Source organism: Thermobia domestica, chromosome 13 (genome assembly GCF_964235325.1).
Source record: "Thermobia domestica chromosome 13, izTheDome1.hap1.1, whole genome shotgun sequence".
Classification (NCBI taxonomy): domain Eukaryota; kingdom Metazoa; phylum Arthropoda; class Insecta; order Zygentoma; family Lepismatidae; genus Thermobia; species Thermobia domestica.
The window spans coordinates 142,608,471-142,628,707 of record NC_137466.1 but is presented as its reverse complement, the minus strand read 5'-3'; the positions used below and the strand labels follow the sequence as shown (position 1 = coordinate 142,628,707).

Genomic DNA, 20,237 nt, shown 5'->3' with positions numbered 1-20,237 from the left:
AGTAGTTTTTGATATTAATGGCTGTCTATTCAGTTTGAACTATGATCAATGGACTGAGTTTAAAAAATCATTATTTTCAATAGAGAATGAAGTTAGCAGAAGATTTCACTATCAATATCCTAATTTGTAACTATCAATATACTAATTTGTAACTATTATGTAATTATGTAGAATTTAGTTAACTTTTATGGTAATATCATAGAAGTGTTTTTTAATTTTATTTTATTAGATTTAGTGATTTTTATAACTAGATTTAGTGATTTTTTATTTTTAACTAGATTTAGTGACTTTTTGTAACTAGATTTAGTGATTTTTTATTTTTGTAACTAGATTTAGTGATTTTTTGTAAGCAGATTTAATGATTTTGTGTAACCAGATTTAATGATTTTTGAAGTCAAAACCGGTTATAACCAGATTTTGTAACTAGATTTAGTGATTTTTTGTTTTTGTAACTAGATTTAGTAATTTTTTGTAACCAGATTTAGTGATTTTTTGTAACTAAATTTAGTGATAGAATGCATTAGAAGTTATTATGAGTAAGATAGAAGTTATTTAAGATGTGATAGAAGTTATTTGGGATAGGGAGTGCGCTAGAAATTATTAGGGGTAGATTAGAAGTTATTAGAGATGATAGGGTGACATATAGTTAAAATGGGCTATTAATAAATTTGTCTGCAGAATCCCCATTCGATCTCTACTATGAGGCACTAATATCTTTGTAATGGGAGCTATTGATGGTAATTTGGGAAAGTTAAAGCTATTTAAAGAAATTGGATGGCAACACTGATTTCCAAATATACATCAATAACTTCTCTTCCAAAGACACCATTGACACATATTGCATACCATTCGAAAGACCATATCATCATCTTTCAAATCCGCTATGTCTTAGCTCTGTAGAATAACTGCATGGTGAGCAATATGCAATATACAGTCAGAAATGGTTCACAATCTGTAACTCTCAAACCGTTGAGTTTGGGATCCATGTTCATAAGAACTTTATGCTTGGAACCACCCATACTACCATTTTCCGAAGTATTGCCCCTTCCTAATGGGACACCCTGTATATAGTTGATATAAAATTGGAAGTCTTTTGAAGTCATATTTACTCTAGTTCCTTTTTCTCTCTTTCTCTTTATCTGCAAATTAGTAAATTCTGTGTATACTCTATCAGTGTGTTTGGGGACAATCTTTATATTCGTTAATAAATTCATATTAATAATCTATATATTTAATACTTGGTTTGGCAAGAGTTATTACATATTATTAATCTCGCATTAATCATACATTTCCCCCAATCAGTTTTCTTCCACAGCACTACTACAACAGCTTGATTCAGGAACAAAGGCAAAATCAAGCTGGTAGTGAATGACTTAGAGATATCTCACTCACCTGCGTTGGCACATAGTGTTGCATGATTTTGAAGGTACTAGTCATCAAAGTACCCTCATAAACTACGTATAATCTGCTCAATTATAGGTCTTCAGGTGTAGAGTTGAAGATGATAATTATTTATTTATAACTAAAGGAAACACTATTATGCCTACGCATAATTTCCAAATTTATTGGTTGCAATTTTTTTTATATAAAAATTGTGATTAATAAATTAGTTCTAGTAAGTTTCTTTACTTGGGAAGAAATTGGTCCTTTATTGATTTTGACAATTGCTAATTGGATAACGACAGGAAAGTATATATCCATTGCTAAATGTATCCATTGCTGTAGCATTCAAGAAATTATGTACTGAATGTATATTGCGCAAAGTGTAATTGGCAGTAGTTTAGTAGCGAACAACAAGTGTATATAAAATGTAAATGGTTGTTTACCGAATTTAAAAAGTGTGCCATATTGGAAACTATATTATATAGGTTCTTTTAGACAGTATTCTAAATTCCTTTCTGAGTTTGATCTTTGCCTAGGAAGCAAATCAAAAACGTTTGAGATAAACGAGATGGTGATCGCAGCTAATAAAAATGATTTATTTACTTTACAAAAATCCCAATAAAATGTGTACCTGATATGACTTTCTCCAACTCAGGAAGATTGTGTACTCCTTCGTATGTAATACTACCATCACATTCTTCTAGGTAGGTGTCTATTTCTTTTCGTAGGATTTCCTGAATCTTCTCATTTTTTGTTAGTTGATAACAAGTAAAAGCCAAAGCATTTCCAGTTGTTTCGAATCCAGCTAGGAGTATTCCAAGTCCAAATCCTAATAGAACTGGGTCCGACAAATCTTAAATAAAATTTGGAAAGAAACAAAAGGAACTTTTATTTGTTATAATTGTTGCATTTAATGCAATCAGCGCTCATTTCACGAAAATACTTTTGTGAAATTCATGACTGTTGTATCAAACTGTAAGTTTCCCGTTTCCCTTTAGCGTATACGTATACATTAACAATTTATTTTTGTTTTCAAAATTGAAAAATTTAACTCATAAAATATTAACTCTTACGTCATATCTACCTTATTCCTAAGAAACACACTGGAATTAATTTTACACAAATTATTATCATGGGTGAGTAGTTGAAAAACAAAAAAAGAAAAAAGAAAGAAATAAAAATAAAAGAAAAGAAAGAGAGAAAAAAGAAATAGTGTAATGGTTGCTACAGCTATTGTATACACTAAACAAAACTCACCTACATAGCATGTCTAACACTAAGTTAAAGGAAGTTATTTCTTTTATTATATGAAAAGGCATTTTCCAGGATATCTAAATATGGTTTGATCATCAAAATTGATATTAGGAAAATAAATCAATGTATATTAAATTGGTCTCAACAAATAATTGAAAAGTTTATTGAATACTAATGTAACAGAAGTATTAAATAGTACAAAGCTTAAATGTATATTGTGCAAGAAGCATAATTATAGCATAGTCACAACTGTATAGGTTAAAGGGAAAACTAATTACTATCAGTTAGCGTCATTTTAGATTTAGCATTGGGTTGGATGATGTGGGTCAAGATCTTGCTATATGGGTGTAGTTTCACTGTTTTAAGTGGTACAGTATTTTTGTAAATTACTAGTAGTTCGGTCGTGTATGTTTCTGATAAGACAGATACTATGTATGAAGAGAAGGAAAAGAGAGATTGTAAATGTTGTTAAAATGGGTTTTTGGATATTATATCGTTTATAATTACGATTAACATTTCTAGTTTTAACATCTACAGTTATTTGATACTAATCGCCTAGCCCCTACACTACACTGAGATCGCGAAACGTTGAACAGAAACTACATGTCATAGCAAACTTAAACAAACGTTGGATTTAATTAGTCTATTTCTGTTTTCTGGACGATCCGTGTTACCACCAGTGTAGGGCTGTTACCTGCTTCACATTCTTCTTGTTCTTAAGAATAATATTATATTAATTATTTTTCCAAATTTTAAGAAATAAAAATACACATCAACGTACCAACTTCAACATCTATTTCTTGAGATTCATAAGTAATTTTCCTGTAATCATTGTGTTTATTTCCTCTTTCCTGTTTTAACTTATTGATAATAGCAGCAACATCTTTACGAATTTTTTTATTATTTTCTCTCATATTCAAAATGCTATTCAACACCATAGTGAACGCATTGTATAAATATGCTTCAGCTATCGTAATTCTAAATAGTCGTAAAATTTGTGGCTTAAAAAACATGCATAAAGTATTCAAAATCCTCCTCCAAGTTGGCCTTGTTGCACATTTGCACAATTTAATATCAGAATCTTTCAACGTTTTGACATCAAGTGCAAAAGCAAATGTTAAAATTGAATATATCGCACAGTTCTCACAAAGTGCTTTTACTTCAACTTGATTGTTAGGATTTCTGTTATTCATTATATCATCCATCGTGACTTCAGCACATTCACAAATTGAGGAAAATGAATCTTTAATTCTAGCCAGAGTAAAACATGTAGTGAAATAGTTCCTGTAAAATCTCCATCTGTTTCCTTGCATCCAGAAAAGTGTGTTTGAGACTATAGGATCTGCTAGGCTATCCGGACGATAACTCCAATCTTTAAAATGTTCGAAATCTTTCACCAAAATATGTTTGATTAATTCAGGATCTCGCACTAAAAGACATGGCCGAGAACCAAGGAAGAATCCACCATACCGATATCCATTTAATTTAGCATGAATGTCAGCAAATTGTTGTCCCAAACTCATTTTTAACATTACCAAGTTGAGGAAATTACCGAATATCGGAAGTGGTTTTAAATAATGGACACCTTTCTTTTTCCAATAGTTAAAATGCCTTGTGATGTATAAATAAAACAGTATTAGAAGCATCACTAATAATATAAGTGTCACCATTTCCGTCGCTGGTAGCACATTCGTTCTAGGACCGATATCTAATATAAGTGCCTGAAATGAGAGTAAACATATTAAGAAATTAATTACCGTATAAAATTCTTGCTAGGTAAAATAATTTAATTACCAATTTTAATTAATTAAAACTAACAGAGCTATCAAGGATTTGATTTATTAACTTTTCCAAAAAGAAAATATGTTATATTTAATATTCTACTTCGTATATAGTCTGTTGAACACATTTGATTGGTTAGTTGGTAACGGCTGTCTTTAGCAACGAGAATTTGCCTGAATTAACAGCTTATTATGTGATGAAAACAACGCAAGGCCTCCCATACACCAACAAAATTTCCACCATTTTGAAGCTGATACATTACAGAAAGATAATGAAAAAAAGGATAATTAATAGCGTTAAAATAACGGTTGCCAAAATATCCCAGTTTTCGTTAAAGGAATTCAAGAAATAAAATTTCATGAATTTATTGTTTGTAACGAAATGACTAATTTATGAGAGAAAGTACTTATAACCTTAATCTTTATCTTCAATAATAATAAATTAATATATCTCTGTGTCCTAACATGTGGACAGATTTTCACATGCACAGCAGTCAGCTAGAAGTTGAATATAAATAGATCTTCACCACATCTAATCTTATGCAAAGACCATTTTTAGAATTTCGGCTATGGGAGTTTTAGAGTGAGAAACGTAGGCAAAAACGTACATGCATGCAATCTGACAGCACTTAATGAAAGATGAGAAAAATGTTGAGCTTAAGGTAATCCGCAGTTAGAATATACCATATTTTTTTCTGAATCAAAAGCGTAAATATGCTGCTTGTATTTTTTTGAGCCCATTCAACCGCTAACCTATTGATCGTCCGGAAACACATTATCAACGAAGAGCATATCGTAATCGCTAGGTTAATTTGAACTAGAACTATATAGAGTATTTCAAAATAACACCGACAACGTTTCAGGGGCGATTCTTGACACCAAGATAAGACAAAAATTATTGACCAAGCTGGGTGCACAAATGCTTCCTTTCGGAGTTATTAGCTGCTGAAAACATCAAAAGATAAAATTCAAAGTTCTATAGCTCCAAAACTATGGAACCTACCGTAGCCGGATCAACACTTCACTGAGGAACTAATATGTGCGCTATCCAAAAATAGATGTTTCAGAATCCTAAGGTACTCATACAACAATTTTTATAGAGGCGGTTTGGGTACAGGCATATAATTTGATGTACTCACCAAGTACCTTTACAAAAATTGTTCGAAACTTCGATACTTGGATAGGGCACATACTAGTTCCTAAGTGAGGTCTGGTTTCGATTACGGTAGATTCCATAGTTCCATAGTCTTAAGGTAGGTTTAAAACTTATTTTTCATGTTTTCGGCTGGATATAACTGTTTGTGCACCCAGAATGTTACACTTTTTGTCTTATCTTGGTATCAGGAATTCCCTCCCAAACGTTGCCGGTATTCTTTTGAAACACCCTGTTTATACCGTAACAAATTGTCACATAGCGGAATGAAGAAAGTAGTTGTGAGAAATGATCCATTCCTTATTAACTTTTGTAAATAGATGGCAACACAGTGTTGATACCTTATAACTTGAAATAATTTCAACAAATCAGACAAAAATATTACTGTCAGTCTGAGTTGTTGAGTTGAGTTGATTTTGGGTTTAACGTCGCGTTCAGCAGCGAAGCTATATGAGACGTAGAGCTACTGATTAACGTGGAATCCAAACAACATGAGCTCCCGCCGGGTTCAGTCACCGTTTCTGGTAATCATAGGGGGTGAACATCACATTTTCCGCAGTTACAATGTTAATTTGTTTAATGTTCTTTTGTTTTGTAATGTCCTTTAATTTTGTAAATGTGAGATTAACCTTAAGCCCGATGTTCAGGAGTGTATTTAAGGCACTGGTATACCATAATGTGCCTTATTAAAAATTGTTTACTGTAAATAACACTGCAATTTTCTTCTTCGACATGTTAATGAGAAGGTCAACTCAATTTAACATTACTATTTACGTTAAAAGTATCACTAACTTCATATTAGAAGTGCACAATAGTAAAATATATTGAAAGTATACTTCTCTTGTGTCAAGTATTGTAGTGGCAAATAATTTGCAGAAAGAAAATGTAATAGTAATTTGTACAGAGGTAAGTCAGCGAGAAATTGTAGAAAAGAAAACAATGTGCAATACGAAGCCCCATCTACTAAGCCTTAAGGTATACGTAATTAAAGTATATACCGTCACTATCCTATAAATTACTCTTTGATTAGAATTGTCATATCATACGTTTATCCTCCGAAAGCTTTACGTCTTTTTGACACGCTTCGATCACATAATTTTTCTTAAGTACTTTTAATAAATAAACTATCGTCCTATTAGGTAGCCAAGAAAGTATTGTCGCTTTTTTTTTTTTTAGGAGATCTGTGTCCAATTGGCCCTCACATCGTGAGTTGAATGTGAGATAAGGCGAAGGTCAGTTGTTGGTGTGAGTATATCCAACATACTACCTGGTTGTGGCTGTTCAATTACACCGTGAACTTGCGTAAGGACAGAGTTAACATGGGACCTCCACAGAGCGTCATAAGGACGTGTATGCTATAGAAGTTCAAACTGAAGTCAAACACAGCTGCAGCAGGACGAAAGATATACTAGTACTTTGCTGAGGTTGTTGTGACTACGCGGACAATCACCTTAGAGGATGCCAGTTCAAATTCTTAGTAGGAGTGCAAAATGCACTTGATATCTCCTTTGCTGCACGGCTTACCAAGTTCTACCTCGATGGAATCTATGGCGGTCGAGAACGTTGGCAGAAGGTCATCGATACTGATGAGACTATTTTTGGTCTTCCAGGTACGTTTTAGCCGACATATCGATGTTCGAATGTGGTGGGCTATAAAGGAAAAAGCTACAAAACTTTCTTAGTTACCTTTATACACACTTTTAAGATATTTTGATAAGTTAGTGCGTGAAAGCAATAATCACAAGGAGTAATTTTGTCACACATACTTCTAACAACCCAATCTAATTGTATCTTAGTAATCAATGAAGAATTACACCTTACGTTTCTTTTTTATTTCTTATCTAACCGGCACCTCTTTCTTAGGTTTAGGAATAATTTCATTATTTCCTCCAGCAATATTGTTTTGATTACATTAGATTTTCTACCTAAGATAGAGGTGCCGGTAAAATGGGCAGAAAGAGTAAGACGTCTTTAAAACGGGAGGACGCTTTTAGCCACCATCCTTCGTAGAAATACCAATTGGAATAGACACATGCCAAGAAATTGTGTTCTTCATACCGCCATAGAAGGAAAGATGGAAAGAAAGCGAGGAATAGGAAGAACAAAAGTGACCGATGATTTGAAAAATAAAAGAAAATATTGGGAGCTAAAAGAGGAAGCTGAAAGTCGAGAAACATGGAACAAAAATTTCCGGGCCCAAACTGAAAATTATGAAGAAAAGAAAAAAAACTCATTCGTTCCAGGACCTGCCAAAAGGCATAATATTTAATAATAATAATAATAATAATAATAATAATAATAATAATAATAATAATAATAATAATAATAATAATAATAATAATAATAATAATAATAATAATAATAATAATAATAATAATAATAAAAGGATGAGGGATTATTAAGATATGTGAAGTCTCCATTAACATACAATTGAAAGGAATTTGAGTAATGTACTTGGTTTGCTTTTGCGTTAGCTTCTTTTTCAGCACTGAAACTATATGAAACAAGGACCTATAGTTTTACACAGTGTTTCACAAGAAGTGTTTCGCGATACACTGGTGTATCGTGCAGTTCGATGGAAGTTTTTTAATTTAAAGATTTTGAAACATTTAAATAATTAGTTAAAATCAATTTTGAGTCAGACTCTACTAGTCAATATCCCCAGCAGCAGCTACAATGTTCAATACTATACCCAGCCAGTACTTTATAGATACGTATAGGCTTAGAATGTTATAATTTTTATTGTTATTAAAAATTAAAAATCAAATAAATGTGTCGTGATATTATAGGCGTTCAGCAATGTCACCAATCAAAATGGGTTAAGAATCACTAATTTAATGTGAGTTCAACCACATGAGTTCGCACCGGGGATTGAAATTTGCCTTTTCTGTTTTACATGGTCCAATTATTTTCAATGAATTAGCACAAATTTTCAATTAAAATTATTCTGCGTTAGTATGTGAAAGGGAAAAAAATGAAATGAAATCTTCCAGTTTTGCGTGCCACGAGTATGCCGGCTAGACTAAAGGTGTCGTTGATGATGAGAAATGAATGGATTGGTGAAATGAATGCAGCGGGACTAAACAAGAGAACCGGAGAAAACCCATGCAAACGGTGTTTGTCCATCACAAAGTCAACTTGGCGCAAGCTGGGATTGAACCAGGGATCCCATCCACCAGAGGTGAACGCTCTACTACTGAGCGACCGCGGCCCCCAGTATGTGGTAGGAACTAGGTATGTTAGTGAAAATATCATTTACTTTTCTCCTGTTAAAATCATATTTTTTTTTCTCTCTGAAAATTCTGCAATCCTATCTATGGTTTATTAGTAGCTAAGGATATTATACTTTTACATTCATTGACTTCTATTATAAACAAGTTGCAATCGGACAATATGAAAACTAAAATTTAAATGGATATAGGATAGTATTTTGCGAAATAATAATATCTTTGAAAAATACTCAGGTGAAATATCTCTAGTAAGCAAAGTAGTAATTTGGAAATTAGAAACGATTGATCCCACGCAGGGGATAAATGTGTGGGGAAACGCCGGGGGACGTCTTCCCCCATTCCCATAAAATATTTGTGGCTTCCCCCACTTCCTAAAAAATTACAATGGGCAAAGATAGGCAAGGGAGATAGTGTGACGTCATGCGTCCCTCTATCTTTCCAGACCCACTTTTACCCCTGATCTTACGTGTACGTGTTATCTTACCCAAGAAAAGAACGTATCTAGATTACACACTCAGGCCACTTTAAATAGGTATTTTCTAACATTCTTTTCAGTGATCCATTTATTCGATAATTTTGTTCGTGTTCTTTTTTTTCGTATCTTTCTATCTCTTTACATTTATGTCCATAATTTACTTGACTAGTTTTCTCCATTTATCTGACCCATTTTTTTTTCAATATCTTTCTCTCGGTACTATCCTCTTCTCATACCATTCTTTGCTTCATCATCTGCAAGATTGTTTAAGGTAACTTATGATTTATGAACTGTTTTTTGATCCTAATATCATAGGTTTCATCTGCAGATTTACATAAGCAAAGTTCCTCTTAGCTCTCATTTATAACTGTAAGAATTTATTTTGAATGTAATGAATTCTTGGGATTTTCAAAATGAATATTTTCTCATTCTCCATTTTTTATTATTTTACCATATTTTCTTCTTTATTATTTTATTCTTGGTTACAACTTTAAACATACTGGGCCTTATGCAGAGTCCTTTTGATGTCTGATTAACGCCATACTACGGGATTGACTAATGAATGGGTATCAAAATTGTATTCAGAGACTCTGATTAGGACGTAGTATTTGACAAAGTTAATCACATGTGACTAATTAATCTAGAGTAGAGGCTAATCATTTACCTACGGTTTAGCGTGAGACACAACAGTTCGTATTTCATGTATTTTCATTTTTACCGAGTACGCATGCACTCATCTAATTTTCTGTAGTTGCCATATTTATTTTTCTCAATCGATGCATTGGATTTATGTTAGTTAATCATACCCAAATCAACGTTTTAGTTGTACTCAAATTACACTCTGAATACCAAAAAGTGCACGTTACTTAGTAAGGAGCTAGTATGACACTAACTAGTCTCTGACTAACCACCGATTAACGAATTATCTCTGAATACCGCCCACTCTATCTACCCATCCATAATCTGAGTTGTCATTAGGGACGTCTGTCCCTAAGAGATCCTTTATCTGCAAATTAATTTGAAATATTATGATACAAACTATTAACACTTTTGTTGAGCGCTATGGGAATTTCCACGTCTTGGTTGAACCAAGTATTTCCTACTACTAAGGTTACTATTATTCTAGCATTCAAATTACACATACACTTCCTTTTTCTCTCTCAATATTTTTCCTTTTAATATTTCTTGAGAAGCTGCAGTGGCTCAGTGGTGGAGCGCTCTGCTCTACAACGTGCGGTCTCTGGTTCGATCCCAACCCGTGCGAAGTGAATTTTTTGCTGGACAAACACCGTGTGCGTTGGTTTTCTCAGGACTTTCACGTTTCATCCTTCTCATTACATTTCATCTCATCATTTCCGTCTGTCTTTGTCTCGTTGCATAATTGTAAGATGCTAAACTAATAAAAAACCATTACGGATAACCACCCGATCTATGTTTCCTTGGTCATTGGTCTCCTGTATTAGTGCACTTAGTCCATCTTCAAAGTTTGTCCCTCAACCTTGGTGTTCGCTTAGAGCGAGTAACCCCAATTAAATCAGTGAGTAGAAAAAGGAGAATATTCCCCAAGACGTTACTTTTGAAAAACGAAAAGTAAAACTGATTACCGGAAATACCATTGCTTACGTAAAAATACCTGTATGGGAGATTTGTAGCGCATGTTAAGAACTTTCATTTCCCAAAATTGCAAAAACGTAATGGAATTGGGTATTTAGTTATAGAGAAATTGTTATTGTGGAATGTTATCCTTTATTTTTGGAATGTTCTTCTTTTTCTACTCACCGATTCATTGATGACTGAGTTGGATACGACCGATGTGCTGTCGAATCAACTCCTAGGCTTACCAGTTATCCTACTGGTGAAATCAGCCTCGGTGCCAGTTTACAGGCACTGGACCCGAGCGTTATAAATCAAGCTCATAACCTCAACTGCATGCAAACGCTACCGAATCTCACGATTTGATCACAACCAGGCAGAGTCCAACCCATTCCCAGGAGTCACAGGCTAATCGGAGGAGCTTGATCATTCCCGGGTCTACCTACTTCTATTGCTCAATGGCGACTCTCTTCCGCCTCGAAGTACTGCCCCCACGGTTCCCAGTGGACGTAAACGTGTGATCATCTAATATTGTGTGTGAATGCCTTTAAAATGTGGGAGCATAATCATAGTACTACTGTTTACTTAGTAAGAATTTCTTTTTAAAAGCGCAGATAGATACAGAGAAATATCAAGTGTTACATAAAGGCCACTGTTATGTAACATGCTTTTACAGAGATTTATTTTCTCATATTTTGAGGTAAACTAGTGCACATTTTGTACTGATTTGAGTTGATTTTAACGTTCCGTTCAGCAGGGATGCTGAGACGTGGACCTACTGATTAACGTGGAATCGGAACCACATGAGGAACTGTCAAATGGAGTAGCTTATTTACGCATATTATATATCAGTTTTCATTTGCTATGGTCTCTTCTGAAAGTGGTCCGTCAGGGAAATATCTTAACTCTGTTTCCTTTCTCAATATTTACAAACACAGTGCCGATGCCAGCAATTCCAATAGTAAATGCTAGATTGTATAGTACATATCCCTCATTATCCGTCAATATTGCTATTGATAAAAACTGTCAGCTGTTAAGTGCTTTATGAATGAAACAAACTGTGCATTTATCTTCCTTCAGGAAGTGACGTTTACTGAATTTGATTTCTTGCAGCAATATAAAGTATATGTGAACGTGGCTCAGACCAAAAGACATATAAGAATTTTGTGGAAAATAGACATTTAGGTGACAAATATTGTTTATTTACTTTCTGGCAGAGGTATCAGCATAACATGTGACGACATTACACTCATTAATATCTATGTGGCTTTAATAATAGAAATTCCTGGAACCAATTTTACAGTGAAAAAATTCTCTCGCTATTTCCAAATGTTCTGAACAAGATTATTGTTGCCGGTGATTTCAACTAGTTTGCAGACTAGTTGGTACTTTCTCAACATTTATGCTCTAACAATATTCCAGCACATATTTGTGTCATTAAACCTTAATCACGTATGAATACATCACAGGCAGGATTTTCAGTTCACATTTGAAATCGCCAATATGCGCAGTCACTTGGACGGGACATCTGACACTCGCAGAAATATCACCAATCAGACATATTCACTTTTGCCATGTACTCATCAGTAATCATGCTGCTGTTCTCTGGACGTGCACATATGCTTGAGGTGTCTCAGCAACGTTTGGAAGCACTTCGCTGAAATTAAATAACCAAATGCTCAGTAATGAAGATACAAAAGGCAATTTTCGTTATAAATGGATGTTTAGAATCTTCATTTCAAGGCAAATTTCGTATTTGTCAGATAATTCTTCATAAACAGAAGAGTATTTAATATGCTCTCGCTAAGATATCCCATATATCTATTATTCATTGACTTTTAAAGTACCTATCCAATGAATTTATATTTGGTGTACTGCTCGCGTGTATCTTTCCGCAAACTTTTCTCCATTTGCTCACAATGATATAGTATAACTACTGTTCGGCTATGCGTCAGTTGATTTTTAACTACGCAGGTTTCCTTTCAGAAAGAGGTGTGAGAACCTTATTCCTTGTTACTGTTTCTATTATTTAAACTATCTCCGTATCTGCAATCGATATTTACAATTAGTTGTATCACCATCCAACAATTTAACCATGTTTCTGTCCAATTTGAACAATTATGTACCACAAATGTGGAACTTCTTCTTTTCCATAAAACAAAAGTATTACCTTTTCATGAGTGGTAAATGAGTGAAATATCCCTCCCTTTCTGTCAATTTGAAATTATGAATCAATTGAAAATCTTAGGTACGCTTTTTCTTATCAAAATGATATAAAATATACACTTATTTGCGATTTTTTAAATTAATAATTTGTGTATGCTTAGCCTCACTTAAAAACTGGTCAAACTCAATGGAACGTATCTTGTATGTAAACACTTGTTCATGTGCAAAATTATAATATGATGCCCTAGCCTTTTTCCGATTGGTATGTCCGGACAATTAATTCCATAATAGATTAGTGTATCTGGGTTGGGTACTATTTTCGTGTCAACCGTGATATCCTTAATTTTCGGGAGACCAAAGTTGATCTCAGTCAGAGCTAAATGTACTGAGTTTTTTTAAAGAATAATTACAAGTAATACGGGATAATATCACACTTACACATCGATGGCTTTTGTGCTGGACTCCATCAATCCTTGCTCACAACCCCCCAAATAAGCCATTCTTCAAACGAAGTTCTAAGTATATCCAACACCACGTTCAAGGCTGGTCTAACGTTCCTACCTCCAAGCGTACCCAATGTCAAAATATCAAACTGTTTACCCGACTCTTATACGCACCCCTTTGTAGTATAGTCTTTTTTCAATACTCAACAAGAACTGGTATTTTTTCTGGCGCAACATTAATAATATCGCTTTTTCTACTAATGTTTTTAGTATATGGCAAACGATCGTAAATGACCTAGTTCCTGCACAGGTAGAGTTACAACATATCCATGCCCTTCCGGCAATTTATATCGTTATTGTAACTATAACATTGTTAACTGGTTAAACACTGTATTATATAATGAAGAGTTGTCTGTGCGAAAACAGAAATATTGCTTTCCTTGTGGATGTTTGTCATATATTATCTGTTAATCTAGAACGAAAATATTTGGTTTATTTTTACAAATATCGTGTACTGAATATATGAAATGTGAACCAATAGCAGCTTGTTAATGCTTTTCCAAATGAAAATAAGAAAATAGGTAAGTGGTAGTAAGCGCATGTGGGGTGTTTGGTTCGATCCCAGCTCGTACTAATAACTTTTTTGTAATACGTAGCATGTAACTAAAGATACATTTTATATATTTGCAGTGTTGAAACACTACGGATTGCAGTATATTACCTATAACCTTCCCTACAGACAACTCTGCACTCTCGTTGCATGTCTCAACGATTGGCCGTTTAATCCTTAAGTTACAAGATTAACACACTGCTCATACACTTTGCAGAATTTATCTGTTTTTTTTTTAATGAATTTACATTGCTTTTATATTTTATCGTTAACTTCAATAAATTTAGACAAATGTATCCTATTTTGAAGTCCAGATACAAAATCTTCGGATCTTATAAAATTGTATTTTACTTTCAGTTGATATTGTAATTGTATAATAACAAAGTAACTTGTATCATATATTATTAGTTGGATTTTTTCCATTGAATAAACGTGTATTTGCTGAATTTTATTACTATTTGGTGATGTGATACAAGGAAAGGAACCGACTTTGAGAACATGAGTGTGCTGAGCATTAATCTGATGTTCGATTGGTTGGACTATGAACACCATCTGTCGGAGTTACGTGGAACATTCTGAATTTTCAGATACCTTCGATCTTCTCGATTGGTGTCTAGGAGGAACGAATTACATGGTGGAAAGCCAAATTATTCAAAATATCTACTATGATATTTTCAAATTTCTACTCACAATATGTGTCTATTACTAAATGTCGATATGCATTTACAGCCAATTTTTATTTTGGGCTCTAAGCAATGAAAGTACAGTGCGTGATTTTACTCACATTTGTAGTTTCGATTTTTCATTTCTTTCGTTCAGCTAACCACTCACACGCTGGCAATACAAGGTATATGTTTCTGGTTCAACCTTTCATTCCAATCTTCATTCACAAATGTGTTATTGTTAACGAATTGTTAACGAATTGTTTTAGATTCAAATTTGGGTGTAATAATATGAATGATCTACACAAGCTTGGTAGGTGTGACGCGATTTATTTTTACCAAGAAGTAGCAATGTTGAGTTAGACATGATTACAATTCTGAGGTAGAAGCATAAGAAAGACAGCTTCCAGCTTGAATTTTAATTCTTTCTTGAGGTTTGAAGCTTGAAATTGATGATTGACAAGATAGTTTAGTCTGGAAATTTGGGTTGCCTACAAGATAAAAGTTTAAATGGAAGTTCATAAAAAATACTGTGAAATTGTATTGCTTGCAGTCAAGAAATAAATTCATTTTTCTTTTAAGCGTTCTGTAAAATTTTCTCTTGCTAGTTACTAGGGCTCGGAAGTTGAAGATCTAAAATTTGCCAAAACAGGCCCTACAGAAAGACCTAAAAATTACCAAAAAAGACCTATAAAAAGACTTAAAAATATCTTTAAAAAAGGTAACTAAAACTGTTAAAAAATAGGTAGGAATAAAACCCAATTTAATTAGAATTACATATTTAAAGAATATAATGCTCAAGAAATACAAGCTTTTGGTATGTTTAGTGTCTGTCCTTCTTCCACAAACTGAAGTACAAACTAAAATAGGAAAACTTCCCCACCCTTACCTCGCCTTGCTGAAGGACATTGCTACGCCTCCTTATCTGACTTGTGAGTGTTGCAGAACTGGTCTTATCAGTCCAGTCGTTGAAGAATGCCTTATCTTTCGAATTTTCTTTACTTTAGAAACGATGTTTAAGAGGTGGTGGTGATTCGAGCTAATGGCCAGTAAATTTAATATAGAAAGACAAAGTGCAAAGGAAGACGTTAAGACCTATGAGAAGCTTTAAAAAGATCAATAAAGAATCAAACGCCGAAAAACCGAAACAGGATAAATAAAATCCGCCATTTTCTGGACTACAATGACCCGAAATGAACGTATATTAAGCCTCGTCTTCCGGCACTCGTTAAAAAAAAAAAAACTCAAATTTCGGCCACTACAAATTATATTTTCTGCAAACATTCACCGTGTCAAAACGTATGTGAAATATTTTCTTTTATGCAATGCCACATAACAACACAACATTATTAACATTAGCAATGCAAACACAATGAAGGCATATGATACTGTAGGATCTTTCAAAGTTGAAGAGAAAACCACTCTCTCACACTCAGTGCTTCATCAAAAAAAAAAAAAAAGATATTTTTCGGAACAATTTCTACGAAGCAATTTAGCCTTCTTTTGGAATAACCAAGGTAATTTCATAAGAAATATTATGAAACTTTTAAAGGATCGTAAAACTATGTTATCGTTTAATAATTCGCTTCAACCGCAAGTATATAATAAAGTTAGTTCAGAGATCTGAAAAGAAATATCACATAACCAATATGTTTCAAGAAAAATACGTACTGTTCCATTTTAAATAAAAGATACGCTTTTCTTTCTGTGAAATTACATTGTATAGACTTGATCTATTTCAGCTTTAAACAATAAGTTAGAATAATGAGCTTGAAGCAGACCACACGCCTGATGAAAATAACTAGTTTCTTCATACTGAAAAATATCATTTAGAATGCTTTTATAAAATCATGAATAAAATCAGTCTTTTATTTATTGATAGATTTAAATTCTCGCTTACCCTGTGTGGAATTAATTATCAAAATATTCAAAACTTATATAAAAGTTTGTTGAATAGTAGGCAATAAATATAACCATTAATTAACTTACCCGAGATACTTTATCAGATGTGACCAAAAATCTGTCTTAAATGTTTCGTACTATTTAAAATTGTATAAAATTATGCACAACGTTTTAATTTTTTCATGAGTGCAGAAATAAATTTACTTTTAAGAGACTATTTGAACCGTTCTGATGCCAAACCGATTAACTCCATGAAACGAGAGTGAACATCTTCCTAACTTAGATACAATGTATTTACATGAGAGTGATCAGAACGTTTACGTATTCTAGAGGCAAATTATTACACTATGGAGTTATTCGATTTTGCCTCTGTAAAAAAAAAAATATATATGTTTTCCAAGTCAAAAATGTGTAAAACTAAAAAACAAACAAAAAAATGCAGTTAATCGGTTTCGCTTGTGAATGCCTCACTTTTATTCTTCTTAACTAGGGTAATTCATGTAGTTACTTATTTTTGCTTCCGTTAAATAACCTTGATGTTAGCTAACCACTGGAGCGTCATTCTGTATCCTGTTTAAAAAAGTCAGCCTCTGAATTGCTCCGTACGAAAAACGTAACATGACTAATATAATAGAACCATTTCCCGTATACTAATCGATCATCAAATGCTATAAATGGGGTTCTGGCTCCAGGAGTATTGAAATAGATATGAAAATATATAATAATCATGTAAAGTTAAGGATGTTGAAATCACAAAACACAATTCATACTGCACAAACACAGAAGAATTACTGAAAACGTTTCTATAATTAATATAAAAAAACACATGTGAAGGTCTGGAAATGATTTTATTGTTCTGTATAAGAACATCGATACACTTTTAAGATCAATTCACTTTTGCATACATTCAAACTAATTTTGAAACCATATTTTCCAGTCTGAAGTTGATACCTGAGAAACCGCTCGTTTGAGATGCATCAACAGTTGGTTTATGGGACACAAATCTCTCACTACGAATCTTATTCATCATGTGCGGGAACATAAAGAAATCATTAGGTAATAAATCAAGTGAATACAGACAGTAAGTAATTTATTCGATTTTTTTATTAGACAAAAAGTTTGCAGTTTTCTGTGATGAGATGGGAGATTGGGAAGTGTGGTGATGAATAATGCTAGTATTTAGGTTTGTATAATAGAATTCATTGAAGTCCTCTAAAAAATTAATAAATAAACAGAATAACAAATAGGTCTACAACAGATTTGTAATATGTACAGAAAATTTTGCGTAATTATATCCATAGAAACTGAATCAACAGAATTACAACTAGGTCTAGAACAGATTTCTAATATGTACAGAAATTTCGCGTAAAGAAACAGAATTAACCCTGGGAGTCCCAAACGGGTCCATTGGACCCGTATGACTTTTTGTTTATTAATTACAAAGTAAGTTTTCGTGAGTGGTCGCTAATATTCTGTGACTTTTTCTTTAATGTTTACTAGTTTATGGTATTTTCTCCCTGACAGTATTTCTCAGGAGCATATTATAAATTTCTACCTATAATATCTTCTAAACCAGCCACTGCACGTTTCACGTCAGTCATTGGATTTAGTGTGTGAGGGTAATGGTACCTGGCAGACTTTTCGATAACGACCTATGCCAATGTCTGTTGGCAGAAGTGGACTGTGAATTATTTGTTATCTGCAACTGAGAGTGATATTTCTGATGATAATGATAGCGATGTACAAGATGAAGCAATTTTCCGCTCTAGAAGTGTCTAAAACATTGGAATTTAGTACTCTTCACTACCAGTCGCGGGCGTGCTGGTGCTGCCAATGTAACTAGAAAGGACCGTGGTCCTACACGGTATGCTAACAGGGAAGTTGATGGTGAGAAATCTGCTTTTTGTCTATTTTTTCGTAGGAACATTCTGGAAACAATTTGCAAGTGGACTACCGAGGAAGGTAGCATAAAATTTCCTCGTGAGTGGAAACCTGTTAGTGTTGAGGAACTTCAGAAATATATCGGCGTGCTCATATTTATTGAGGTATACAAATCAAAGAATGAAGAAACTAGGCAGTTCTGGAGTAAGAAAAACGTTCGACCAATCTTCAATTCCATTATGAGCAGGAATCGTTTTCAACAAATCAATTCCGCTCTATGTTTTGATAATGCAGAGCTCAGGCGCCAGAGAAGACTTGATGATAAACTATTCTCAATTTGCGCAGTGATTGAAGACTGGGTTAAAACTCTACAGGACGCTTATATTCCCGGAGATAACATGACGGTGGACGAACAGCTTGTGACTTTTCGTGGACGTTGTCCCTTTCGGCAATACATACCAAGTAAACCGGGTAAATATGGAATAAAGTTCTGGATTATTTGTGATAGCACCAGAAACTTCTGTGGAAGATGCAACTATATAGCACAAAAAGTCCAGAACAGGGAATAGACGTCAATCAAGGGTAAATAGTCGTTCCTCAACTGACAGAAGAAATTGCTAGAAGTGGTAGAAATATTACTGGGGATAACTTTTTAAAAGACTTTCTCTCGCACGTAAATTGAAGGAACAGAAACTCATTTACGTCGGAACTATACGGAAAAGTAAGCCAGAACTCCCAACTTCATTTACCAAAGCGGATAAAAGTAGGGCTGATGGAAGCAGTTTGTTTGGATTCCAACAGGATGCCATGATAGTTTCGTACTGTCTAAAAAAGTACAAAACTGTTACTCTTCTGTGTACAATCCATAACTATCCTGAAGTTGACACTTCTACAGCAGAGAAAAACGCAGAATTAATCCTTCACTATAACAAAACAAAGTCTGGCGTGGACACTATGGACCAGATGACCCGCTGTTACAGCACGAATGACAAGGAGATGACCTCTGATAGTACTCTTCAACATGATTGATATAAGCGCACTCAAAGCTTATATTCTTGTCACTACAGAAGAAAGACAAGAGGCAGAGATTGAAATGCCGTAACTTCCTGATTTCCCTCGGCAAACAATTTTCCCATATTGGAGAAGACTTTGCACAGAAGAGAACACACACAGAAACAGATCAGCTCACGGAAAAAAGAGTCATCCAATAAGAAAGCTCGATGCGTGATCTGCCCATCAAAACGGGATAGCAAGACAAGAACCTTCTGTACCAAATGCAAGTCAAATGTGTGTTCTGAGCACAGCAGAGTTGTTTGTGAAAAATGTTTCGTACACTTACCTTAACAAATGCAAAAGAAAAGGCAAAGGGATCGTAATTTTAAGTTTTTTTTGGAAGCAAATATTTGCTACTTGTAATCTAATGTTGTTATTACGTGTATGTAAAGGGTTGACTATTTCATAATGGCTAAAAATTAGAACTTCTATTTGAGCTCATATAAAGAAATAGTAATACTGCTAAGTTACCATATTTCTAGTATACAATATAGCCACGATAAGTACGAAGTGTATTGTATTAATTCGTTATAAATACATTGCAAAAATGACATTGTTTAGTATTTCGTTGTTCATTTTCTCCCAAAAATTTAATTTTATGGCTAGAGATTCTCAATAAATTACTGTGGGTCCATCGGACCCGTCTGGTAC

At 33.8% G+C, this 20,237-nt stretch overlaps 1 protein-coding gene across 1 annotated transcript in view; it reads right to left on the bottom strand.

Moving 5' to 3' along the window:
* LOC145667801 (cytochrome P450 6l1-like) overlaps window positions 1–20,237 on the bottom strand; it is a 74,676-nt gene that overhangs the window by 48,589 nt on the left and 5,850 nt on the right. Inside the window, exons 2-4 of the mRNA XM_081735234.1 lie at window positions 10,229–10,282; window positions 3,419–4,358; window positions 2,015–2,236 (exon numbers count right to left, since the gene is read on the bottom strand). Of these exons, the coding sequence (XP_081591360.1) occupies window positions 2,015–2,236; window positions 3,419–4,358; window positions 10,229–10,282 (1,216 nt within the window). The remainder of the gene's footprint in view (window positions 1–2,014; window positions 2,237–3,418; window positions 4,359–10,228; window positions 10,283–20,237) is intronic.